The sequence below is a fragment of the Mastomys coucha genome, unplaced genomic scaffold (assembly GCF_008632895.1).
Source record: "Mastomys coucha isolate ucsf_1 unplaced genomic scaffold, UCSF_Mcou_1 pScaffold2, whole genome shotgun sequence".
Classification (NCBI taxonomy): Eukaryota; Metazoa; Chordata; class Mammalia; order Rodentia; family Muridae; genus Mastomys; species Mastomys coucha.
Genome location: NW_022196902.1, coordinates 12,138,244 through 12,165,591, shown reverse-complemented (window position 1 = coordinate 12,165,591; position 27,348 = coordinate 12,138,244). Strand labels below are relative to the sequence as shown.

The 27,348-nt window shown below is 39.2% G+C and overlaps 1 protein-coding gene across 3 annotated transcripts in view; it reads left to right on the top strand.

Annotated features, from left to right (window-relative positions):
- Pex7 (peroxisomal biogenesis factor 7) overlaps nt 1–27,348 on the top strand; it is a 62,474-nt gene that overhangs the window by 12,377 nt on the left and 22,749 nt on the right. For all 3 annotated transcript variants that reach the window (XM_031380533.1, XM_031380534.1, XM_031380535.1), the window contains exons 4-8: nt 11,332–11,409; nt 11,881–11,989; nt 17,153–17,259; nt 18,642–18,755; nt 20,680–20,735. In XM_031380533.1, the coding sequence (XP_031236393.1) occupies nt 11,332–11,409; nt 11,881–11,989; nt 17,153–17,259; nt 18,642–18,755; nt 20,680–20,735 (464 nt within the window). The remainder of the gene's footprint in view (nt 1–11,331; nt 11,410–11,880; nt 11,990–17,152; nt 17,260–18,641; nt 18,756–20,679; nt 20,736–27,348) is intronic.

Sequence of the window (27,348 nt, the reverse complement as noted above, 5' to 3'; positions counted from 1 at the left end):
ACCACCACCTCCACCTCCACCTCCACCTCCACCACCTCTACCTCCACCTCCACCACCAGCAACTACACAACAGAACAAACAGCAAGGCAGGGAGGGTGGACTGAGAACTTGATGTCTCTGCGTCGGGACTTGGTGCAGCACTGTGATTGAGGGCAAAGCAGAGTGGCTGTAAGGCGGGTACAGAGTCACCTCTGTGTTTACTCCAGTGTCTCATTCTCATAGCTAGGATACTCATAAACACTACACGTGTGTTCTCCTTACTGAGTAGCAAGGTCTCTCCATTTGCAGAATCACTCTCTCCCACTTCTTTCTCCCACTCTCCTTTCTTTCTGACACTTTGGTCCTGGCTAGCTTCCAGTTCCTCATATAGCCAGGGGTGGCCTTGAACTTCTCATCCTCTCACCTGTGACTCCTGAATGCTAGGATCACAGGTCTGTCTGCACATGCCCAGTTATGTGGTGCTAGAAATGGCACTCATGACCCAGAGCCTCATCTGTATTAGGCAGAAACGCTCTACCAGTTGATCTACATCCCCAGCTTGGAATTGCTTTTCCTTTTTACAGATGTGTAGTTTTCAAGTGCTTATAAAAACTAATCTTTGAGCAGAGGGTGCCATTGTTCGTATTCTGTCACAGAGAAAGTGTATTTATTTATTTTATAATAATAATGTGCTAAATGATTTATGTCTTGTCTTTGAAATGTGAATTAATGTACCCATTGGTGAATACCAATAAATATTAATATAGAATGATAATCATATATTTGACATTAGTATGGATCATTTAGAGATACATTTACACTTAAAATACAATGAAAGATTTCTCTACCAAAGGGATATTTTTCTTTTTTTCTTTTTCTTTTTTTTTTTTTTTCTGTTTTTGGTGATGCTGGTGGTAGTGCATGTTAGGGAAACATTCTACTGCTGAGCCATACTCCAGCCTCTCTTATTTTCTTTAAAGGGTTGTAATAATTGTAGGAAAAAATCAGCACAATGTATTTCCTTTTGCATGTTAAGTCACAATTAGCCATTTATTTTATTTTTAGAGTAGATTACTGCAGATATATTTTAGTATACTTTAAAATGACAGTTTAAAAGTCTTCGACTATGTAGAAAATGATCTTCTAGTTAGAAATGGGCTAATTAATTTTTTTTGTTTGAATTTTACTGCTAGTAGGTTGTATTATCTGCCACTGTTGCTAAAGGAGCACCATGCGGTATTTTAAAATCCGTACTTGAATTGAGAGCACTAGACATGCCTATGCTGGTAGCACGTACTGTGCACCAGGCATGGATGAGACTTGCATGCTAATTCTCCAGTAGTTCGGGGTCAGGCAAACAGACAGAATCAGTTGGTATGACTAGAGCATATATTATGTGTGGTACAGTGGTGGGAGAGGAAGTTGGGAAACAGTATGGGTGGTTTCCCAATAGACTCCATGTGTAGTATACTCCTGCCTAACAACTAGCAGCTGCGGAAGCAGATTAAATTCCCAGTTAACCTGCTTCAGGTGGTAGATGCTGTTAGGGCTACAACACAGAAGTTTGAAATCTTCACATTTAAAATGAGAAAAGTATGTATAATATGTTTTATATGGCATTGTTCTCAAACTTTCTGTACATTAAGCATGACCTAGGATGCATTAAACTTTTTTCCTGCTTAGGTTACAATGTCTGGGGTCTGGCAAGTTGTCAAAGTTATTTAGAGTGCTAGATGACTCCAGTGTGTAAAGTTGTTTGGAAAACCATTGCTTTAACTCCATAAGCAATTATCTTGATGTATTTGCTGTCTAATGTTTTGGAGATTATAATAGTCACTATGTAAATTTAAAGAATCTTCAATGGCTGTGACTTGACACAACCCAGAGTCACCCTGGAAGAGTCTTCATGAGGAGTTATGTAGGTCAGGGAGGCTGTTGAGGATTCTAGGGAATCCAGGCCTGTAGGTGGTGCTGTTCCACAGGCAGGGGTCCTGAATGTTGTCAGAGAGGAGAGCTGCCAGCCCTGTCATGCAGCACTCTCTCTTTCCTCCTGACTGTGACTGAAGTGAGAAGCTGCTTGAGCCCATGCCCTGACTGCCCTGAAATGCCAACTGCACCCTGCACTGTAGGACAACAGACTCTTTCCTTCCTGTGTTCCTTTTTGTCAGAGCAACAGAGATGAAACCAGAACAGCAGCTTTACCTTGCATAATTGTTATTCATATTCCATTATCCAAACTCTGAACTTTCTTTAAAAATTAAAATGTTTGAGTAGAGAAGGATTTTCATGCATGATTATCGCTACAGTATCTGTCATCTTTCTCATGTACTCAGTGTGAGTATCAATACTATGGCTGTCTTCAGAGCAATCTAGCAAGGGAACCAACCATAGATAAGAGTTAGAATTAGTATTTTTTTAAAGATAGTCTTTGCTTTGATGGCTATATAGCCTAAGCTGGTCTTGAAGTTACCCTATAGCCAAGAATAGCTTCAAACTCATGATCCTCCTACCTCAGCCTTTCAAGTGTTGTGATTATAGGAGTATGTGACCAAGGCTGACTTTATTCAATCTTATTTTATAATTTTATATATGAAGCTGGAAAATATTTTGAGTTTTGGTACAAGCTGATCTAAAGTCTATCTCATGGGAGAACTATTTTAAAATATATAACACTTAACCTTTATATAAGAGGCCTATAGTATAATATATGCAGTCACATAATTTATTTACATTTGTTATAAATATATGTTATATATTAATTTCAAAAACAAACAGCAGGAATGTTTCACAATTAACAATATTAGTTGCATGTAAAGCAAGTGGGAAAGAAAGAGCACTGACCCAAAAATGAAAGTAAGATTTCTTTAGATATAAGTCGTATTATAGTTTTGACTTGGACCAGTGAAACATTTTACAAAAATAGAAATCACAGTTTAAAGCAGGACAAAAAAGGACATACTAAAAGAAATGATCTAGGGTCTGGTAGATGACTCCATTAGTAGATGTCAGAAATCATTTATTTCAAGTGACTTTAACAATATATTATTGTGACTATATCTCTGATGTAGTCTGTCTCATGAATGGAAAGGCAATAGAGATTTTATTGCATTCAGAAAAATCAGTTTGTTATTCTGAAAGTCTCATCTGTGTATAGAAAGATGGCGCTTAACAGCAGTCATGAAACCAAACATTTTATTTTAAGAGAAAAGAGTTTGGAATAGAGAAGATATTTAGCACGTTTATCTTAAAGTTGGGTCTGAACTAGTCGTATAACCTTGAGGTTTATTTTTTCCTCTGTTAAAGGTGCATATTTCCCAGGTCTTTGCACTGTAGAGAGAAGCATTCACTCATCTCCTGCAATGACATTCTTAGTGCCTATAGTCTAGCTTCTATGTCCTGTAACATTCAGTGAGCTATGGAGAAGTCATTGACTACAAGACTCAAGACATAGACAAGATGAATCTAAGACATTTTCTTAGATTCATTGTCTGAAAGCAAGATGATTTTGGAGGCATGGCCAAAGCTGAGAAGAGACAACATGAAGGGACTCTCAGTGGCCAAAGACAGCAGTCTGAACATCAGAAAGAATGAATCAAAGCATGGAGCACGTGCACACACATACCCACAGAGTCAACTGTTCATGGAGCATGTGCACACACATACCCACAGAGTCAACTGTTCATGGAGCACGTGCACACACATACCCACAGAATCAACTGTTCATGGAGCACGTGCACACACATACCCACAGAGTCAGCTGTTCATGGAGCATGTGTACACACATACCCACAGAGTCAACTGTTCATGGAGCATGTGCACACACATACCCACAGAGTCAACTGTTCATGGAGCATGTGCACACACATACCCACAGAGTCAACTGTTCATGGAGCACATGTACACACATACCCACAGAGTCAACTGTTCATGGAGCACATGTACACACATACCCACAGAGTCAGCTGTTCATGGAGCACGTGCACACACATACCCACAGAGTCAACTGTTCATGGAGCACGTGCACACACATACCCACAGAATCATCTGTTCATTTTGTAGTACATGAGAGTGTGCTAATCAGAAGAAAGTTGCCATTGTGGAAGATTAGTAGGATCAACTCCTGTTTTACTCTGACAATGAGGACTATGGTATGCACTGCCTTTTCTGTATGAGTTCTTTGTGGAGCAAATAAAAAAGTTGATTAGAAAATTCCTTATAGTAGAATCCTGTAAAACATACACAAAAAGAATAACCGCAGATTGGCATTTAGTGACCTGTAATGAAATAACGACTCAGGGAGAGGGTCATCTGCCAATGCGAAAACTGTTAATCCACAATTGAAACATTCTCTGAACAATCTAGGATCACGGAAAGTGGGCTGATCCAAAGTTATGTGTCTCCTAATTGGACAGGAAGCTAAAACAATTTATGCCTCCTGATTGGATAGGAAGCTAAAACAATTTACGCCCCTTGATTGGACAGGAAGCTAAAATGATTTATGCCTCCTGATTGGATAGAAAGCTAAAACGATTGAACTGGAACTGGTTAAGCCTCCAGATCTAACTTCCAATTTCAAGGAAATGGGATGTGTGAAGGACTGCCATGAGGAAATGGTCACATCCAGCATGTAGGGTGAACAACGTCATTCCTTCAGCAGACAGATGGCATTGGAAGGTGGGGAGAAGAAGCAGAGTGGGAAGGGGCATGTAAGCCTAGAAGGGAATCAACAGACATAACTCTAGCTATAAATGACATTTTTTGTGGCAATCAGACAAATATATATGCCTAGATGCCTTTAGGGAAGCCATTCTTAATATTCAAGGGATGAATCTGATCTGTGCTAATGATAAAAGAAAGTCTTTGTCTGCTAGGGGCAGAGTGAAATGATCTGATAGTAAGGGAGACAATCTGATAGTGACCACTCTAGTCAACAGCTAGTGACAGGAGACAGTGAAACAAGGGGAACAAAGCAGTGGACAGCGTGCAGCCACCTGGACTCTGGATCTTCATGGACACTTTCAAATCTCCATGGTGAAGAAGACTTACAAGGTTTCTATAGTAAAAGAAATAGCCCTTCTTAATGACTGAGGTGAAGCTCACTGTCCCTCTGCATTTGTGCTGTTAAGTAGGAATTCTGAGCAAGCTTCTATCTGACTTTATAATTAAGTACATTACCTTACAAGAGGGCACTACAGTAGGGCAGATTAACAGAAGCTCTTTGGGAGTTGGTTTCTGTTATAAAATATATCTGTTCAAACTGGTGTTGAAGTACAGCTTTGCTAAAGTGGCACAAAATACTGTCAGTGTTTTTTTTTTAATTAGTTTTTCTCTCTCCTATTTTTCCAATTAATTTTATTCAGCGCCAAGAGTAATTTCATCTATAGGACCCTGCTTTTGAAACTGGCTAGGTATTGAATGTTGTTTCTTTGTATTTAATTAGACAGTTTTCAGTGTTCATTCTTCCAGTGGTCATGGAGGGGAAACTGGAAACAGAGAAGAAACGATGAGCACACAAAGATCAGGATGTGTTTTCCACCCATCTTGTTATGCATTCCAAAAGCATCCCTTAGCTCTGCTGAGAGTGAAGTACTGTGCTTGGCCCAGCTGGGAAAACGAGCAGGTCTGCAGTGTGTCCTGGGCTCTTGATTGCTCTGTGAAGAGAGGCCATGGCAAGGGCTGAGTGGACACAGTGCTGCAAGTGAGGAGACACTTGACTGGGCCAAGGCAGGAGGAGCATTCTGGATTCTGAGGGAGAGTATGAATGCAGAACTTGGCAGGAAAGTCAGCAGCAGTATGAGAGGTGAGGCAAGGTGTTGGCAACCAGCACCAACGTAAATAAAATAAAGGGTTCTTCTGGTAATAGGAGTAATAAATAGATAGGAAGAGATTGAAAGAGATAGAAGAGATAGGCTAGCCACACTATATCTTACCCACGTGGGAAAATAAAATATTAGACGACACGAGGTCTGGTCACTCAGTCATCTTGAATTTAATGTATTTCCTTTGTTCTCGCAACAGGTAAAATACCTGGGGCAAAACCCTTCCCCCAGAATACGTCAGTGTAACAGTCTAATCAGTTACTTCTTTTTTGTTCTGTGGGGGTGAAGCTTCTGAATGTAACCGGAAGCTAGGTTTCGTTCAACAGGTGGGCAGCGCTGTACTGGAGCCCAAATGGTAGTTGTTTACTGTCTGGGCTTTGGGGAGGGAGTCTACATTTCATTCTCTCTCGTTAAAAAAGAAAACAAATGTAGGGTACAGGACATGAGCTCGGCACGCTTGTATGGGAATCATCAAGGTGCGTCTAGCCTCTCTCTCTGACTCTGTCTCTTCAGGCAAAATTTGTATAGTGAGAGCCAGGTTTATGACATGTCATCATCACAGACAGCCACTGGTCTTGTGTTTACCTGAGTTAACCTCACCATAAGAGAGAGCGCTACTTTCTGTACCACCTATCTATACCAAATGCCAAGTTGTTCTTAAAACACCTGCAAAGTCTGGAAGCTGTCATGATTCTCTGGAAGTAGTCGAGGAACTTCTGACAGCCTGACGCCAAAACGGGGCAGCTGGAGCCAAGAGCACATGCACGGGGCCCAAACGAGCGAATCTATGTCTACATAAGATTTCACAGTTGTAAATCTTTTGTTAGAGCTCTGGAGTCGGTTGTTCAGGGAACAGGTCTCAAGATAATGTAAATAAGTCTTTTGAAGACTCTGGTAGACGAAATAACCTTTGAAATGTTGGAATCTTGGTGGTATGTCAGCGACTTCGGGATGTCACCTGCTCTCAGAATGTAAACATTGAAACGACAGCGAACTTTGTTCTGGATGAGCCAAGCTTTACTTTCTGCCTGCTTTATCGGGAGTAAGCAGAATTCCAAATCAAACGGGAAAAACATGTTCAAAACTGGCAGGAAAAGCCTGTCAGCCTAGAACAAACTGAATGAAAGATAGAAGGAAGAAGAAAAACTTTCTGAGCTTTCGTGCTAGGACAGCAGCTGCTCTGAATCAAACCGGTGTACTAATCTCTCTGGGAGCCACCGAATCTCTTCTCTTCGTGAAAAAATGAAGACTGAGCCTCTGACCCAAACCCATGTCAAGTATAGGTGAGTGGGTCTCTCTAATGCACAATAGCATGAGAATTAATAGATTTTGTATGTCAATGTCAATCTGTCGCAGATTGACTTTAAACATCGGCCTGTAGAAAATTTAAAATAAAGAGGACAACATCATGTCTATAAAAGGATATTGTGTCTGTATCCACTTGGCAATTAAAAGTAAAAAGCTGTCAATAAGTAAAAACCTTAAAGGATCTCCTTTTCTTGGGCAAAGTGGGGTGATACACCATATAAAAAATGATTTTTCAAAACAAACGAGAGGCAATACGCCTTTAAACATGAGCAAAACAAAGTATGTTTAAAAAGGAGGTGAAAATTGAAAATGAGTAAAACTCAACAATCAAAAAGGCAAAACATATCTCTAATAAGCAAAAAACTGGAGCAAAGACGCTCTCAGGGAGGAGTGCATATCTTCTTATTTAGAGATGTGTGACTGTATTAGTCAATTCTAAAAGGAACATACTGCCACGGACCGGGATTTCTCGCGGGGTCCCTGTTCTGCGGGACAAGGGATTCTGGCCAGGTGGGCACGGGATTCGGCTTTGACAGACTACACACGGGTGGTGTAAAATCTGAGTGTATTTCTTTTAATATTACATGAGGCTTTTACAATCATTGTAAAAGAGAAATGAAAAATCTGGCAGCTCAACAGTTGAGGTACCTCTGAGGCTATCTGAAACATACTGGGTCTAAAGCAGCAGCTATCTCCTCTGAACTGGTGCTGCATCCCCCGGGCCCAAGTGACTGGGCCAAGGCAGGAGGAGCATTCTGGATTCTGAGGTAGAGTATGAATGCAGAACTTGGCAGGAAAGTCAGCAGCAGTATGAGAGGTGAGGCAAGGTACCAGGCAGGCAAGGACAGAAGGAAGCATGGGCTTGGACAGCTAGCATTTGGCCATTGAGTGGGGATCTGTGGGAAGGCATTGCTGACTTGTATTATTGGAAATATTTTATACATATATATGTAAGATGTAAAAATGGTACATTGGACACTTGAATATTTACCATGTAGCTTAAGAAAGAAGGCATTACTTATGCTCTGGAGTCCTCTGATTACCTCTTTATAATCCTTGCATTTCCCTTTCCTTCTTGCTAGAAGCAATCGCTTTCTTTAGCTTTCTGTTTACACTTTCTTTGCTTACATATGTATGCACTCCTAAGGCATGCATAGTTTTGCATGATTTTGACCTTTGGGCAATACAAATCATCATGGATGAGACTCATATAATGCTGAGTGAAGCTGAAAAGCTGCAGAAGCCACATAATGTTGAAAGGCTTTGAACAGGGCAGTGACATTAATCTGTACTTACAAATATGCTTTCATTCAAGCTGGATAGAGGGCATATTGCATAAAAACAAGCAGGGGTGGGTGGGGAGGGTGGTCAGAGAGTTGCTCTACTCTTAAGTCGTAGCTAATGGTGAATGGCAGTAGTCTTAGAGGAATCACAGCAAACTTTAGGCATGGCTCTTTAAAATGTCCCTTCTCTTAATTCTTGGCTCTCGGTGTCCCTTGCTTCAAGTCTTTCCTTGCTTGTTCTCTCCAGAGACTAATATTTTATAATGCTCAGGTCTTTGTTGGGCATGTTTTCCCTGAATTGTATTGAGAAGTAACTGGCTGCCCTTGTTAAGTCTTGTTTTCTGCTTTATTTTCTTCAACGTTTTTATGTTTATGTGTTTATGGATACCTTCTCCTAGTAAAGGGTAAGTTCCATGAGGGCTGGTCTTGTCTACCATTGCAAATATCTCACCTTCATGCCCTTGCTACTAATACGAAGTTACTAAGTGTTTAGTTACTGTCTGTTGACAGTGGAATGAATTGACTTGAGGCTGGTTCCATGGAGCCCAGGTTTCTCTTTTCATCTGCATCCTCAAGCATCTCTCAGGCTGTGAACTATTCTTAGCATGTGAGGTAATTGCCCATTTGTCGTAGACACTCAGAATGTGTAACATGTTGTAGTATCTCTCTTCTTCTAGTCTTCTATTTCTTAAATACTGCTTTCACTCACAGTTGCCCAAAATCTTCCAGTGTTCCCTAGCCCTAATCCCTGAGTACTGAATCTCCCTTTTATATTTTTCTTCTCCCTTTGAGTGTCTTACTATACAACCCAGGCTGATACATCTTGCCTCTAACTCTTGAGCACAGGGTTCACAGGCATGTGCTACCATATACCATACCCAGCCTTGTTTGTGCTTCTGATGGTATCTCTGGTTATTGATTCACCTCTGCTTCTTAAGCCCACTAACATTTTGGTCAGCCTCAAGTCCTGCAGGAACATGATCTTCCATCATAGCAATCCTTTCGTACTTATGTCTCTTTTAAACTTCAACTTAGTTTAATTGTTTGCATATGTGGGTGTTGCATGTGTGTGTGAGCCCATGGCAGGACAATCTGATGTCAGTCACGGGCTGTCTACTTCACTTTTGTTGTTTTCTTCTCTTCTTGCTTGGACGTGAGCAGTGGGAGGGCAGGACTGGGATGGAGTATGAGGCACTGGGGATATTCTTTTAGTACAGTCTATTTGTTGGGAATTTGAGATATAGTCTCATATGTAGCCTCGGCTGACCTTGAAATCACTCTATTCACCAGGTTGGCCTCCTCCCTCTGCCTCCCCAGTGCTAGGTATAGTCGTGTGACATCACACTGAGCATAATCAACATTTTAAGAAATAAAAATGTAAAACTGTCCTTGAAAGTACAAAACATAAAATATTTCACTTATTTACTTGTTTTTAATAATTTACACCCACCAATTTCATAAAAGTATAGGTAACAAATGAACAATTATATTTAACATGTAAACAGTGTTTGTAGGTTTTACCATAGTCCACTGAGTATGTGTTTAGTTATGTTCTCTCAATAAAGTTGATTAACTCTATTTCACTTAATATAGGTACCATCTTATATGTGTGTGGAGAGCACATTTAAGATCAACTTCCTTAGCATCTTTCAAGCATATGTGATTATTAACCTCATATCTCTAGAATATTGATAAAAGTTTGTACCATTTGGCCAAAGTCACTTCTGCCTTCACCCTCTCAGCCTGTGGTGACCACTATTCTAAGTTTGACTTTTTTGGATTTCATGTCTGTCTTGGTTACTGTTCTATTACTGTGAGAAGACATCATAATCTAGGCAACTCTTATAAAAGAAAGCTTTTAATTGGGGCTGGCTTACAGTTTCACGTTTAGCCCATCACTGTCATGATGGGAACCATGGCAGCATGCAGGCAGACACTGGATTAATAGCTAAGAGCTATGTCTAGGGTCTGTGGGCCAAGATATTGCGCCTAGCCCACCCTAGCCCTCCCTCAGGGACACACTTCTTCCTATAAGGCAACAGTTCCTAATCCTTCAAATCAAACAGTTCCACTCCCTGGTAAATAAGCATTCAAATATATGAGCCTGTGGAGGCCATTAAACCACCACAATGTCTTATGTGACAAAACATCAAAAAATTTAAATAAAATGCAGATCAGTATTAATGATCTCTCCCCTGCAGCTTCTTTACAACAAACCTAGACCCTTAAATCTTCCACACATATGTAGGAGCTAAAGTTTTAAGACTTGGAGTAGCCTGCTGGCTAATCATACTCAATAATAAGCCCAAGTGTATGTCTGGGCTGCTGTCGTAGAGGATAAGTAGTCACAAATGTCACTGGACACAAGTTATGGTAGGGATATCCGTGGTAGAATAACAGTGTGGAAGCTCTCAGACAGCTGCTTTGGACTGGTGTGCTGAGATGAAGGTGAGTGCACCGGAATAGCACTGCTGCATAGCCAAAGCTGCCTGCCGAGCGGTGGGATGGAGTAGCACTGCTCCCTATAAACTGTTCTTCTAAGGAAGACCGAGCAGGGATAGTAACTGAATTTTAATGCTTTCTGATGAACCCCAAGGGAGCAAGCTTTTAAAGATGACTATCTTGTCTGCTTTGACATTTCTTTGTGGTGCTATAAGTAAGTAATGATCAGTTGGTAGATTTAAAAGTATGTATAATTTGGCTTGGTGAGGAGATTTGGAAACTGTAGCCTTGTATTAAGGCAGAGTGGAATCAGTCTCTAGGGAGTCAGCATGGGAGAATGGACAGGCTCACCTTTCTGCTACACAATGTAGATATGGACAGTGCTTCATGTTTCATAGAGTGAGTGAGTTACTGTCTGTTGACACTGTTATAAAGAACTAAAATGTAATATTTAGCTTGATGCTGTTTGCTTCCTAAACATTAAGAATTTACTTTTTTAGGTGTATAGTGTTGATTGGAGCCAAACCAGAGATGAACAGCTTGTAGTGTCTGGCTCATGGGATCAAACTGTCAAAGTGGTATGTAGTACTACTGCATTTAAAAGAGTTTCCTAACAAGCTTCCATTGAAATGTAGTACTACTGCATTTAAAACAGTTTCCTAACAAGCTTCCATTGAAAATTTTTTCTAAAATATTCTGTAGCTTTCCATGTGATAAATTAGTTTTCTTTTCAAAAGTATATATTAAAATGTTTATGAGAATTAAAAAAATTAATCTTGGCTATAACCTAATAATTATCTTATTTTGTTCCTTAAAGACTACCTTATTTTATGTAAAACTAAACCTTAAAAATCTATTTATCTATCTATCTATCTATCTATCTATCTATGTATCTATCTACCTATACATATATATGTATATCTCCTATTGTATATATAAATGTGTGGTATTCATGAGGTATATATGTTATACATATAGTGCTCAAAGTACATGTAAAAGTGTACATTTCTGTTTACCTTTGCTGACTGATTGATATCATTTGTTTTCAGTGGGATCCAACTGTTGGAAGTTCTCTGTGTACCTTTAGGGGCCATGAGAGTGTCATTTACAGCACCGTCTGGTCTCCCCACATCCCTGGCTGTTTTGCTTCAGCCTCAGGTAAATAATTTCCCAGAAGCCTTACTTGTAGTGAAGGGTGGCCTACGTTTTTACCATTAGGTGGCGCCGTATACTCTAGATTCAGAGAAAATGGGAGGACATACCCATTTTGTGCTCTTAGGATATTTAATTTTTCCTTTTTTTTTTCCCCAGTGCTGGAGGTTGAACCCAGAGTCTGTGCTCTGCCACTGAACTAAAGTCACAGCCCTTAGCACCTTTCTTCTTTTTCCCTGCCTGTCAGCCTGTTGACAAAAATATTTCAGAGGACTGAGTCCTACATTGTGTTTCAGTAAATATAATCCTTTTAACAATAAATGTTAGGTTTTTTTCTTTTTTCTTTTTTCTTTTTGGTATGGACAGATTTTTGATTTATAATGTGATAACATAATTAAAAATACATTTTAAAGAGGAGGCTTGTTTCCTTTTTGTTTTCTATAACACTACTAAACCCATGAGGTACAGGTGGGCTTTTCAATGACTAGGCTGAGTTTGGAGCTGAGATCCATGACTTGGTGAATGCAGTTGTGTCTTTGGCTCAGAGTTGGTTAAGAATGTTTCCATTAACTGGAGCACGCGTAGAAGGCAACAGAGAGCACAGGTGGGGATGCTCACAGGGCCACACGACTCACAGAGAGGTTTTATGAGTCATGTTTAGTTGGAACACAGCCCCATCAACTCAATTTACGCATCATCTGTGGCTGCTTTTATACAGTCCTAACAAAATTAAGTAGTTGTTGTTACAAAAACCTAGTAGCCCTCCAGGCCAAAATATTTACTTCTGGCCTTTTATAGGAGATGTTTGTTGAACCTGAGAACTTTAGGGAGAGACAAAGAATTAGAAGCCCTTTTGCACAGTGAGGTGTCCAGAGGAGGAGGCAGTAGCTAGAGAAGAGGCGGTGAGTTTCTAGCCATTGTCCCCTTATTTAACAATCCCCTTATTTAACATTGTCCCCTTATTTAGCTGAAGGCAGGCAGCGACTAGGCAGGGCAAGTGTCACTGTCCTGAGCTGCTGAATCGTATGAAGTGGGTCACAGGAGGAAAAGTCAGGGATCCTTTGCTAGTTTCTTATATTTAACTCTTAAAAATTAAGAACTATTTATTAATTTTCCCTAAATTCTTGAATTGTTGTTTGATTGAAGACAACTCAAAACCTTTAGGTAATTGTATACAAAGTCCATTTAGATTATATAATTTTTGAAATTCTAATAGTTATGGTAATATCTGTGTGAAGGTATCATTAATGCAAGAAACACTTTTTTCCTTGATAAAAATTACCAATATTCTTTTCTGAAATGAAGACCACTATTCTCTGTCAGCTTATTAAAATATCTGTAAAATTATCTCTAAAATTTCTGATCTTTAATTCTAGCTTTCTTGAAAGTCTGAGATTGGAATTAAATCTTTTCCAAACCATCGTTTCTTTTGTAATGAGTTAGCAGTTACCTTTTTTTCCTCACTCCAGCTTCTTCTTCTCTCTCAGTTCTAGGGCTGATCAGGGCAGCACACTTACTAGGCCAGTAAGCCAGGTCTTATGTGGTGCTGCAGAGCAAGCCCAGGTCTAGTGCATAGACAAGCACTAGTCTATGGAGCAACACACTCAGTTCTTCAGTTTCCTTCTGTAGGCCTGTGTGTGATTTTCATCTTTCTGTGGCACAGCTGCTCATAAGGCTTGGTGTATGTACTAAGTAAATGGTAGCAATAATAATGCACTTAATGTGGAATTAAAATGTAAAGCCACCCATATAGCTTGATTTCATCACCTTTAATACTTTTAATGTAATGTAAATGTTACAGGTTTCATGCTTTCTGTGAAACAATCTGTAAGCTGAACACAGTTCATTACCATTGTTGAAAAGACCTAACATAGAGGGAGTTAAACTCTTGTCAGGATGGAAGTTGGATTGAAATTGGCATAGTTTCCCTCTGAAGAGGGACCTCCCTTGGCCTTACATTCTGTGGTTTCACAGGGGTGGTTTCAAACCCTGAGTGAATTAGTGACACAGACTATACCTTCCTCAAAATGAGCTGAAACATGCCTCCCTTCCATTGGAGCTGGAAAATTAATTTGTAACATTTAAAATATGAATTAAATTTAACAATATAGTTTTTAATATATAAAAAATGTCAAGAAGTAAAACTTTTAAGTTTTTAAAAATTCCTTTTACCTTACCATTATATGTTAATTTGTTTATTATTACTTGAAGTTCTAATTTTGTGTGTGTGTGTGTGTGAGAGAGAGAGAGAGAGAGAGAAAGAGAGAGAGAGAGAGAGAGAGAGAGAAAGAGAGTTCTTTAAAGATGTTATTTTTGTGTGGTTTGTGATAGTTATATTAACATAGAATTCATGTTTATAAACTATGTGGCACAGAGGAAGAATATTTGCACTATTTATATAAAGAGGATTCATATGAAGTAAACTTTCTTTTGAACCATGAAAACTAAATTATTGTTGTTGCAGACTCCATATAATTGCATAAATCATGGCCAGGCTGAATGTGTGGGTTCCAGCTAGTAGTTAGATAAGCTTCATTCTACTTTAAGGAAGAGTCATATTACATCTGACAGGCATCTGGTGTTTCAATAAATTAATTTACTCGGGGTCCAGAGTACTCTTTTGTTGCTCAGTTTACCTCATACCACACTTTTAGACTGTTTGCGGCCCTTCCCGATGTCCTATACTTCCTGCTGTATTACAGCACTGCCCCTTCTACTGGATCTGCTCTCAGTGCTGGCCTGCAACTTGGAGGGTGCTGGGAACTGAAGTTGCATGTGGCACCACCTTAACATCCTCATAAATGCTTGGATGACACTGAAACACCAACTGTCCCAGTGGCTGGAAGAGTTGGGCATGTCATTGCACCATTTTGCTAGAAGGTCCCTTTCTTACCCAGAAGCACAGTGATGAGGACAGAGTGCCAACTCTATACAACAGTGGTGTCCGTCAAAGAAGTAGAAAACCCTCCCATCTACAGGGAAGTCTTTTTAACTGCAGAGAGGTCACCTGAAACCATGGCTTTAAAAGAAAGTGTACCTAAATGTGGTGGTAGAGAGCCAGATGCTGGGACAGAGAAATGTATGCAGAGGAGTCATTTTTACAGCCTGTGTTGTTTTCAGTCTTTTATACGTTTTTGGAGATTGTGTAACCTTAGCCTGCAACTTGATACTTTTCATAGCGCAGCTCTGTAGGCAGCACTGGTATCAAGAAATAGAAGTGCACCAGAGGACCCTCGCTTTTTGTAAGGCACTGCTCCTCTCTCTCCTCCTGCCCCCAGGGTGACCATATTTGCCTTCTTTTTTTGTTTTGTTTTTTTCGAGACAGGGTTTCTCTGTGTAGCCTTGGCTGTCCTGGAACTCATTCTGTAGACCAGGCTGGCCTCGAACTCAGAAATCCTCCTGCCTCTGCCTCCCAAGGGCTAGGATTAAAGGCATGCGCCACCACTGCCCGGCCATATTTGCTTTCTAATGACAGATACTGCTTAATGTAGACTCTAATGCCTCCTTTCCCTGTGCTAAAGCAAGTCACTTCATCTACTCTGTACTCATTGTAATATGCTGGTGCTGGAAATCTGTTCACACATGCAGGTGAGGTAATTGTCCAGAGATATAAGCCCTAGGACTTCAGACAGTTTTATTCATGGCATAGTGACTGATGGTTTCCAACTTCAGTGTTAGAAAAGTTTGGCAAAGCTGGTGAGCATCACTTGGCATTTTATAGGACCCAGAAAAACCTTGTGCTGAGTCAAATGTTCTCCTCGGGATTTGACTTTCTTTAGAAGCAGAAATTAGGGAGAATACCATTTGCTCTCTCCATAGTGCTGTGTTTCTTTTCCTGCAAGTGCTAGAACTATAGCTATCCTAGGTCTTTGTGGAAGTTGCAGAGAGCATGACTCAGAATGGGAAGTGACGCTCAGACCATGTTTTGTGGTGATCTTATCCCTGCTTTGTAATCTTATTCTGTAGCTCAACTTTCTGTATGTGGTGAGTCGCTTGGTTACCAGGAGATCCAGATGTTATGCTTGGTAAACTCTGTTTTAAGAGAGAGGATCTTGAAAAACTTGTAAAATAATATTGCATGTTTGTGGTCAGACCAAAGAGAGGGGAGTAGGACTGGCTGCTTTTTCTTTATCCTCTAGGGTTTTTGTCTGTTTGAGTTTGTTTTGTTTTAAGCAAAACAAACATTCACCTTTAGCTGACAACTAAGGTCAGAGTGTTTCTAGAGTTGTAAGTCAGTTCAGAGTTGTTTGGTATGGAGGAGATATGCTGTTCTTGGAAGAAGGGTGTGGGTATAGGTCAGACACTAGACTACTGTAGGCACTGAATGCTAAGAACACACAAGAGATTGTTTCATCCTGGCTGTTCAAGATTCTGATACAGATTCTACTGCCTGGTGGTTATTTTTAGGGCCATTGAAGATAGCTCGCTCATGTACCAAAACTATTCCCATTTAGTACATTTAAATTTATTCTTTTATCCCTACCATTCTTAGATCTCAAAATATTACTCACTTTCATCTACCAATATGACTGTTCATTTAAACAATGTTAATCTTATTTTAATAATTAAAATATAATCTTTATACTTTTTTTTCTTTATTATGAGAGGGTTTCTTTGTGTAGCCCTGGCCATCCTGGAACTCACTCTGTAGACCAGGCTGGCCTCGAACTCGGAGATCTACCTGCCTCTGCCTCCCAAGTGCTGGGATTAAAGGCGTGCGCCACCACCATCCAGCTATTTTCTAAAATTTTGAGCTTGTTTTTCAAAGGGAAAAGTTTTCTCCAACTGTCCCATTAAAATGTACTAAATATAAAAATCATGAGGAAGAGCTAGAGGCATGGCTCAGTGGTACAGTGGGTACTTCTCATGCTTGAGCCCCCGAGCTCTCTCTTTAGCACCAGTGCAGACAACAAACAGATACTCTTAAGGGTAAAGACTTCTCCATTTGGTATCTCATCGTGAGAGTCAAGTTTTCCTCTATTTCCACTATTATGGTTTTGCTCTCTGTTGCTCATCACTGTGAGTAGTTCTTAGGCATTATGATGGTTTGAAAATATGTCAAGCTGAGTATCCTGACAGGGACATATTTTCACTTGGCTTGCCACAAGCCACTCTTCACTGAGAACCCGGGGAAGATGTGGGGTTGACCAAGTCTTCCTTTTCTGTCAGGTGATCAGACTCTGAGGATTTGGGATGTGAAGACCACAGGAGTCCGAATTGTGATCCCAGCACATCAGACGGAAATCCTGAGCTGTGACTGGTGTAAATACGATGAGGTACAGCGTGTGGTTCTGTGGAGAGTGCTCTTGTGCGTGTTGTCTGTCTTGGTGATGAGCACTCGGGTGGTGGTGCTGGACGTTAGGTTAAACTCAGTCCCCGTCACTTATAGTGAAAAGGGACTGGCCTGCATTAGCATTAGTTGGACCTAAGTGCTCCTAAAACAGGCAAAGGAAGGAATGGGTATTTTTAAAAGTTCGACAATGCAGCCTTTTTTGTTTGTTTTGGGAAACTGCTTTACAGTTTTTGTAATTTGTATGTGTGATTGCTCTTAACCCCACTACTCCATCTCACTGTCGACTTTGATCTCTTCTTCATGTAGCTAGTCAGGCTGTTGAACTATGTATAACTCCATTTTCAGTTTGACAGTCCATCAGTTTTAGGAATTTTCTTTTATCTCCTTTTAATGCTGAGCTAATTTTCATTCTTCTATAAGATGGTGGTGCCCATGTGAAACTTTTTGTAATGCTTCAGTTAAAACATCTGAGTGTAAGAATTAAAAGCAGGAATTCAGGAATAGATTAATTGTATTAATACTATCTGTATGCCTCAGCAGGCCTTGTAGCTGAAAACTAAAAATACTCACCTTGTTTTTGTTTTACCAGCTTTAAACTAACTTGTGACAGTTAAAAGAACACCACATTGGCAGAACTCTTTAAATAAAAGGAAAGAAAACATGTATGTTCAATAGAAATATTTAGGCTTAAAAAAACCTAACAAAACCTAATTAACACTGCTTTTTCAAATAACTATGAGTCTTCTTGTGAGGGGTTCCCCCACCCATGTACATATGTATGCCTGCAGCATGCATATGTGAGTGCATACACGTGCGTGCATGCGTGCGCGTGCGTGTGCGTGTGCGTGTGTGTGTGTGTGTGTGTGTGTGTGTGTGTGTGTGTGTTTCCTGAGTGTTGGACTCAAATACGTTCATACTTGCTAGGCAAGCACTCTATCACTGAACTACATTCTCCGCCCAGCAACCACAACCTGCCATTTAATGTCTGATAAGACCTCAGCATGTTTTAAACCTTTTAAAAAGAAAGATCAGCTGATTTGTCCAATATCTTTAACTTCTTATGTGTGTGTTAATATTTGAAAAGGTAAGTTAGAAAATCTGTAGTGCTGTTTGAGACTTTGCTTTGTCCCTTGTGTGTAGTGTTCTGTCATATACATTAAACATATTTAGTTTCTTTCATCTGTAGTTATATATTTTTGATTTTGCTATGAAATGATTATTTTGGTTCCTTTCTATGCTTATTATGCAATTTTAAAAAAATAGATCCTGGGTATATATTTAATTACAAAAATGTGTTATCATTTCTAGTGAGAGATTGCAAACATGTCATAGTTTTTGTCTTGTTCTTTTCTGAATTTTTTTCAGAACTTGGTGGTGACAGGCGCAGTTGACTGTAGCTTAAGGGGCTGGGACTTAAGGAATGTGCGACAGCCTGTATTTGAACTTCTCGGTCACACATATGCTATTAGGAGGGTGAAAGTAAGTCTTTATCTTTTATACCTGGAGTGAAAACATAAACAGTAGTCAGTTAAGTTTATACAAAGTATTTAGGGATTGAAGTTTTATAGGGTTGGGGATCGACCGGGCATTGCTATCCTAGGCAAATTCTCTACCACTGAGCTGCACACTCAGCCCTTGGTTTTCTGAGACAAGGTGTCATTGTGTAGGCCAGGTGACTTTAAAATTATTTTCCTCCTGCCTCATCAAGGTATTACTGATTCTGATGTGTGTTTTTGTTATCTAATTAAGGATGATATTGAAAGCTAAAATTAGGTTATATATCTGAATTAAGCTGGGTTGATATAAAAATTCACTACTTGATGTTAACTAAAAACAACTTTCTCATCTTATTATCCAATCGACTTATTTCTTTTAACATTATTTTTAGGTGTGTTAGTTTATATTTAGGGTTTATATTTTCATAATTGCCCATTTGAAGAGAGTGTGTGAATGGAGAGATAGTAATTTTTTTCTCTAACATAACAATGTATATAAAAGCTAAAAATGTGCAAGATGTAGAAATGTTTCAGTCTGTGAACAGACGGTGAGCTAACTTTTTAACAGTGCCTCCTGTAAGGGACTTAGTTTATGTCCTCAGCTTCTAGTCAGGTGATTCTGCTGTGTTACTGTGAAAACCTCCCTACTCAGTGGCATCTGATGATCAGTTTTTTACATTAACAGCTACAAAGTACTTTTCTGATATTTCCAATATGATAGTTGTGCATTATCCTATTTTATATATTTTAAATAGCATTAAATTAATATTTAAAATTTTATTACTCAATATCATTTTAAATATGTAGTACATAGTAGATTTAACTTTTACTTCTTTGGGAATTTCATACAAGCATACAGAGTATTTGCTCATACCTACTCTTTCCCCAACTTTACCAAGACCTGGCTCATCCTCCCAGCTTCATGTACTCTTCTCTCTCCCTTCTTCTCTCTCTCCCTCCATCCTTCCCTCCCCTTCCCCCCTTTCTTAATAATCCACTGAGCCCTGTTAGAGCTGCCTCATACACATGGGTGTAGAAGCACCCACTGGAGCCTGGGCATTCCACCATGGGAAACTGTTTCCCTGCCCCTTGTAACCGTTAACTGCCAGTAGCTTTCAGTTATAGAAGGGGCCTTAGGAGCCCTCATCCATTTGTACTGCTCTGTGCTCTGTCCTGACTTGGGGCAGGTCTTCTGAAGGCAGTCACAGCTGTGAGAGTTCATGAGGACAGCAGCTGTCTTGTGCGGAGGACTGTCACACAGCAGTCCTCCCCTCTCCAGCTCCCACCGTCCTCCATCTCCTGTGTTCCCTGAGCCATCCATAGTCATGGATTCTTCTCACTCCAGTTGTTGGCTTCTGTGATAACCACCATCTACTACAAAAATAAAAATAAGCTTTTCTATGTTTTTAATAATGATCTTATATGGACAGGTTTCAGTAGTAGACATTTTTTTTTCTGTATTTCAGATTTTTTGTGGGGACGGATTAAGGTAATATAGTAAAAAGTACTTTGCAAACTGTGTGAAGTGCTATTCAGGTGTAGTTAAAGGGATGGGAATGTGACTCAAACATAGATTGCTTGCTTAACATAGAGGCCTGGGTTTGATCCACATTAGCACATAAAACTGGGTGGTCCATGTCTGTAATCTTAGCACTTGGAATGTAGAAGCAGAAGGATGAGAGTTAAGATGATCCTCCAACAAGGTTATACATGTTATAAATCATCTCTATGAAGCTTGAGGGATTTTCTTTGGAGAGTATAAAAATAAAAGATTTTTCTATAAATGTCTACTTGAAAGGTCAACATAAATATGTAAGGCCCAGGAAGGCGCAGTTGTGATAACCAGTTGTGTTTCTGGAGTGACATGGAGTGGCAGCCTATGACTACCTGACTTTTCTCTCCTGCAGTTTTCACCGTTCCATGCCTCTGTGCTGGCCTCTTGTTCCTATGATTTCACTGTAAGGTACAGAGATTTCTTCTTAATACATTTTTGTGTGTAGTACCTAGTAGCATTTGTATGTGTGCCGAGATAAGGGATTGCTTTACTAAAAGTACATACTTTTCCTGGCTTTTACTCTTATTTCCTCCTAACATGTAAGTCTGGAAGCCACACTCTCTTGTCCTTGTCTGTGTGAGGCCTCTGAACGTTGAGCTTGCATTGCCTTATTGCATTAACTACCCAGAGCTCCTCTTGCATTTCTTCTCAGGCAGAGTTTGGTCTGGCAAAATTTCTGTGACTTTTTTCGTGGAATGTTTTCTTCTGACAGAACAGATTTGAAGTGATATCTTAAGAAGAAATACACACCTCTAACTTGCTTTTCTGGAGTGAGCCTGTGTATGGATGCAGACAAATTGGGGAATAAACTCACAGAACAACCAGGCTGTGGCTGTGGTGTGATGCGGGGTGTTTTGTTTCCTTTCGTTGATCTTGCCTTGTGCACTGTACCTGTGAACACCATGTGCAGCTGAGGACGACTTTGGACTTCTGATGCTGTTACTCTACCTCCTGATTCTGGGATTGAAGGCAGGGGCCACTATACCCAGCCACATTTTGTTTTTAAAATAATGTATATACAGTAAGGAATGATTGCAATGCTTTTAGTCTGTAGTGACACTGGAGGTCTTAGAAGACAGGACTCAGGGGCAGGAGGAAAACTTGTGGCTTGCTTGCCATCCACCCCGACATTTCCAGGCTGGGGCTGTAGAGCAGTAGGCTATCTGCTGGTTGTTAGAGTTTTGTGTATGGATCTTCAAGTCCATTAATTTACTGGTGATCAAGTGTTCAAGAGTGGAGATGAGTGTGAAGAGAGCTGAGCGGGACACTGCTTTCATAGCCCTAGTGTTGGTGGGAAGACGGTGCCCTCCACCAACAGTGGGGGAAAGATCCCCCCAGAGCAGCTAGGGAAGGATCGCCAAGTCTGTCTGGTTCCTCAGCTCCGCTGAGCAGGGTGCAGAGGACACGAAGAGTTTTCTCACTGTGTGACTCAGGACAGGTCCAGATGAGGATCTAGACTGTAGCCTTCCACAGGTGTCTGTCTCTGAAACTGATCACCTTTCCCAACTGAGGCTGCGTGCTGATCTTCTGCGGACCTTGTTTTGTCCATTATATTGAAACTGATAATGTGTGCTATTTTAGTATGTAAAATGTTATATTTATGTATGTGTACCTCATATCTAACAGAAGCTGTAAGTCTTACTTGTATAGTAGATCTTAGTTGAGTAAGTCATAAAAATTCTAAACCTAGTACATAATCTCATATTGTAGACCATCTGTTGTTTGTTTTGGTGCCTTAAAATTTGCTATTACATTTATTCATTTATCCGTGTGTGGAGGATATGTGTGGAGAGGTTAGAAGCTATTTGGAGTTCCTAGGAAGACCAAGAGGTCAAACTCAGGTCAGGTCATCAGGCTTGGCAGCGAGAGCCTGTACTTGTTGAGTCATCTCAGCAGCTCTGTCTTCTTGTTAATCATGTAATAAAGCTTAAGTTGAGTGAGAACTTCAGGTTTTATTAAAAAAAGTGGTTGAACTCCCTTTAGCGACTAAGTAATATGTTTCATAAAGATATGCCTTGACTTTCGCTGGTTCTGCTTAAGACTTTTCTTTTATTATTGTATGAAAGCAGTGTGTTTTCAACAGAAACTGTAATTTGTATCTTTTCCTGGGCTAGCAGTATGAACTAATATTCTCTCTCTCTTATTTTTTTTTTTGGTTTTTCAAGACAGGGTTTCTCTGTGTAGCCCTGGCTGTCCTGGAACTCACTCTGTAGACCAGGCTGGCCTCGAACTCAGAAATCCTCCTGCCTCTGCCTCCCAAGTGCTGGGATTAAAGGTGTGCGCCACTACCTCCCAGTTTCTCTTTAAAAACTTAATTAAAAAATTTAATTTTAGTAGCAATTATTTGTTTTAATTAAAAATTTCTTAAAGTATAATTACATTATTTTCTCCCTTCCTTTTCCTTTTTCTTCCCTCAAACCTTTCCTATGTCACCTTCTCACTCCCTCTCAAATTGTTAGCCTCTTTTTCTTTATTATTTTTTATATGTATGTGTATATATATGTAAATACACACATATACGTGTGTGTGTGTAACAATATACATATATGCACATATACACATATATGTAACAATAGAAGATATATACATACAGCCTGCTGAATCCATTTAGTATGGCTTGTAAATTTATAAGTTTAGGGCTGACCACTTTGCCAATCTTCTCTTTCAATGTTGGTCAGCAGGAGAAAGCCAGAGCACCTGTGGCCATGTGACGTCCAGGAGAAGTATAGATTCAATAGTGTGTTGTACAGCTATGATGTTAGGTAGATTCAGAGTGATAAACAAATTTGGGTGGTAGTTGAGACAGGGTTTCCCTGAATAGCCCTGGCTATCCTGGAACTTGCTCTGTAGACTAGGCTGGCTTCAAACTCACAGAGCTCTGCCTGCCCCTCCTTTGGAGTGCTGGGATTAAAGACATATGCCACCACCTCCTGGTCATAAATACATTTTTAACTTACAATATTTTCAACTTGTGGTGAGTTTATCAGGATATTATCCCATTGTGGTGCCATCTCTTTACATTGATTCTTTCTACATTTCACTCAAGATAATGCTAAATCTAAAATGTTTGATAATAAGGGTGTTGGGATGGCTCAGCAGGTAAAGCCCCCACCAAGTCTGATGACCTGAGTTCTGTCTCTAGTCCCTAGATGGTAGAATGAGAGAGCTGACTCCTATAAGCTGACCATTGACCTCTTCATACAAGCCATCCTCAACAAATAAATAAATGTAATCAAAATGAAAAATGCTTCATAGTGCATTCTTGTAGCATATTACCTTTTCCTTTGACGCTCTCTGCTAGGCTAGTTCTTTATCCTGCTAAGCCATGTCTGCTGTGTGTGCTAGCAATGTAGAAGCGTGATTTGAGTTTTAAGTGCTTGTTTTTTGTTTCATACCAAGTATATCAGACATTTCTTTTAATAAAATGAGCAAATTAAGTATGTGGTATATAACAACCTAAAAAAGCTATCCAATAATGATTTTTTATTAGAAAGGTGAATATGCTGTCTTTTATGTTGTAACAAATATGTTTCAAGTAGTACAGATAGAATTTTCGTAGTTGAAAAAGCTAAAATGATTACATTAGCCTCAGTTAACACTAGATTCTTCATATTTTCATAGATAGTCTAACCTTTATAATATTTTATACATGGCCTTTGATAGTAACAAATCAACCCAAAACTAATTTTTTAAGATATATATTTTGGTAAGAAAAATATGATAAGAATTTAATGCTATTGATATCAAACTGTGTGTATTCCTGTTCTACATGGAATCTCTCTTAACCTAGCAGTATCAATGTGTCAAGTCTATTCAGTTACAAAATTATATAGATGTTGTAAATGGTTCACATTGCATCTACCTACAGTCAGGAAGCTGAGGCAGGACTGGAGCAAAGAAACTGTAAAGCCTGGGCTAGCAACCCTCTTGCTCTAGTGAGGTCCTACTTCAAGGACCACCCTGTGCTGGGGTCCAAATGTTCAAGCATAGGAGCCTACAGAGGACAGTTTACATTCAGACCATGGCAGGAAATGATAAAAAGGAAGACTGGAGAATAAAAGCAGGCTTAAGCCTTTCAGTTTTGTTGGTATAGTAAAAGATATATAGTCATAAGTACAGGTAGAGAATAATTGAAGACATACTCATAAAATCATTAGGGCCAGCATATACTTGGATGCACTCATAATGGAGGCTGGGTGTATACTACTACTAGGCATATAAACTTGAGCAAGTTACCTGAAAACTGTGTGGCTCGCATTCTACATTTGTAAAGTGGAGATGATAGAGCAACAACATAAGATTGTTGTGATGACCCAGTAGGCTGATACACACAAATGCTGGCACACTAAGTGCTAAGTGTCCTGTTATTGTCAGCCTTAAAGGCAGACTTGGCAGTAACCAATTCAGGCAGAAGACCATCTATCTGTCTTTGGACGTAAGGGCCATTTCATCAGCTCTAGTCTAGGATGAAGTAGTCACTTTTATTTTAGAGCAAGAAAAATAGTCAACTACACTTGGCCTTTGGTTGCTCTCTCCCTTTGTAGTTGGGAGAAAAGTAAAATCAGGGGTAGGAAGTCACAGACACTAGTCCTGTTCCTCCACATCGCCTACTCTTTAGGGAACTTTGGGAACATCCTCCGGGCTGGACATCTCTGAATGCAATGAATATGTGAACCTTTTAGTCAGGTGACTAGGAGTGAAAGGCTGCCCCTTCCACTTTCTAGCTATGGATAAATGGAAGTGGTGCCACTTTTGCAGGAAAGTTTAGAGCTTTCAATGAAGTGGTACCCCAAATGTTCTTGGCACATAAGTAGTGTCTAAAAAATAGCAGGTGTTCTAAAATAGATGCTAATAGTAATAAGTTTCCTATTTTAAAATGTAAGTTCCTCAGGGAGACTTGAGGTACTAATCATTCATGCTTTACCTATCATTGCATTAATAAGATGATTATATTGCTCAAAGCCACTGAGGACCTGTGTGAGTAGGAATTTATTGCCCTGTAAAGGTGAGGTAGAAGTGAACCTAGTGATGTATGTAGTGCAGCAGGAACCAGAACAGAGTCACTGTGTGGCAATGGATATATGTGCAGCATGTTGTTAATATCCAAAGTTAAGTGGCCATGTCTGTGTTTCATAGTTTGTACTTTGTAATATTTATTGCATATTTAATATTTATTTGTTATATTTAAACTATATACTTAGTTATTTAATCGAGTTGTATTTAATCTCTTATGCCATCCATCTCCTTCAGCCTTCATTTCCTCCATAATTTTTATGACATTTAAATGTAATTAAATAGAAGCTGTTCACAGCATGTCTGGCACATATAAGATATTCAATAAACTTTAGTTTTCTTTTTAAAATTTTGTACTTATGTTGTACTATTTTACAATAAATTATATCTAATATTTATGATTAAAATTTATAAAACCTAGTAAAATCACAGACAATGCAAAATGTCTAAAATTTATTTTTAAATGATTTAGCAAAAGTATTACACATATATGTATGTAAAGAGAGGAAGCTAAGAAAACATTGTAAATTTTTAATAGTTGTGAACTGGAAGAAGGATATATGGTATTTAAATTATTTTAGTCTTTGAATTTTTACATGAATTAATAATTTCAAAATAAAAATATTTCATGAAATAGTAAAATATTTACTCATGCTAAATATGATACTAAAATGTTTCTTACTAATGCCTTTTAATAGTGTGACTTGATATTTAATTTGAAGTAAGATAAGAATTAGTTATTTTATTCCAAAGTAGGAGGATGATTTTTAATTGGATTTTGCTAACTTAGACTCTGGACAAAATGGATTACCAATAAATACCTTTATCACTGTCACATTCCTCATGGGATCTGCCTGTCTAGTGTCTTAGCTCTACTGTGGTTGATGAGCTTTTGATCCCCATGCTTATTAGCAGAGATTTCCACAGGCAGATTTTTCTTCTTTTCCTTCCCCTAAAAAAAAGGCCAGCCAAAGTAAACAGATAGTGCAGCGACATGCACTCTGTCTCAGCAGCATTCATTCCCACTATTCCCAGCCCCTTCCCACAGAAAGGTCGGGGAGATAGACAGACAGACAGACAGCACAGCTGAGGTGCAGCCAACTGCGTCTCACCACTGCCTTTAAGACGGTGTCTGATTCCATCGAGGCTTTCTTCCTATACCTAACGGTATGATGTTAATGGTTAACCTTCCCAAGGCCTGCAGCTGAGTTAATATAATGATCAAAGATGCATCTAAATGCTATACCTTTGAAATACATTAAACATTTTTGTCAGCCAAACATGTCTTTGTATGTTGCTGCACAGTTTGATAATATCTCTGATATTAGGAGGTATCTCAATGTAGTTAGCTGTTTTTGGCTTTTTTTAAAGAAGGGTATTTGTTGCTTTATTTATTTAATTCTTTCAAGGACACTTAGTTTTAAATGTGTTTTGTGTTATCAGAGCACATTGTTTGATTCCAGGATAGACTTAATATTTTATTATCTGTACCCACTGGGATCTGCTAAATAAATGTTCACAAATATAAGTGAACTTAAATTAGATGGAAAATTTTGACAACTTTGGTTATCCTAGTGATGAAAGCTTAAAAACATGATTTTACTTTTCTTTATGCTTTAAGTAGTCCTCAACAAAACTGAGTTTAACGCATCCTGTTTGAGTAAGAAACTGTTTCTGAGGAGAAATTGCTCTGTTTTGGTGGGAAGTAGAATGGCCTGAAACCCTTGGGGAAGTTGTACTGGGGTTCCCATCAGTACGTGGGTCACACATAGGTGTTTTCAGCTTGTCCTACAATTACAAAATAACATGTAAATGCTGTAAATTGTTAATTATTTCCCAGATGACAAGTATAAATCCTGTTTCAGTTATTGCTGTATTTGGAGAGATCTTTTCATGAAGTGAACTATAACTTTGTAAGTTAAATTCCATGTTAAAAAAAATCAAAATAATTTCCTACAAAATGAGAGAACATTCATTAGTTAAAGAAGAGCTTGTGAGACTTTTTGAT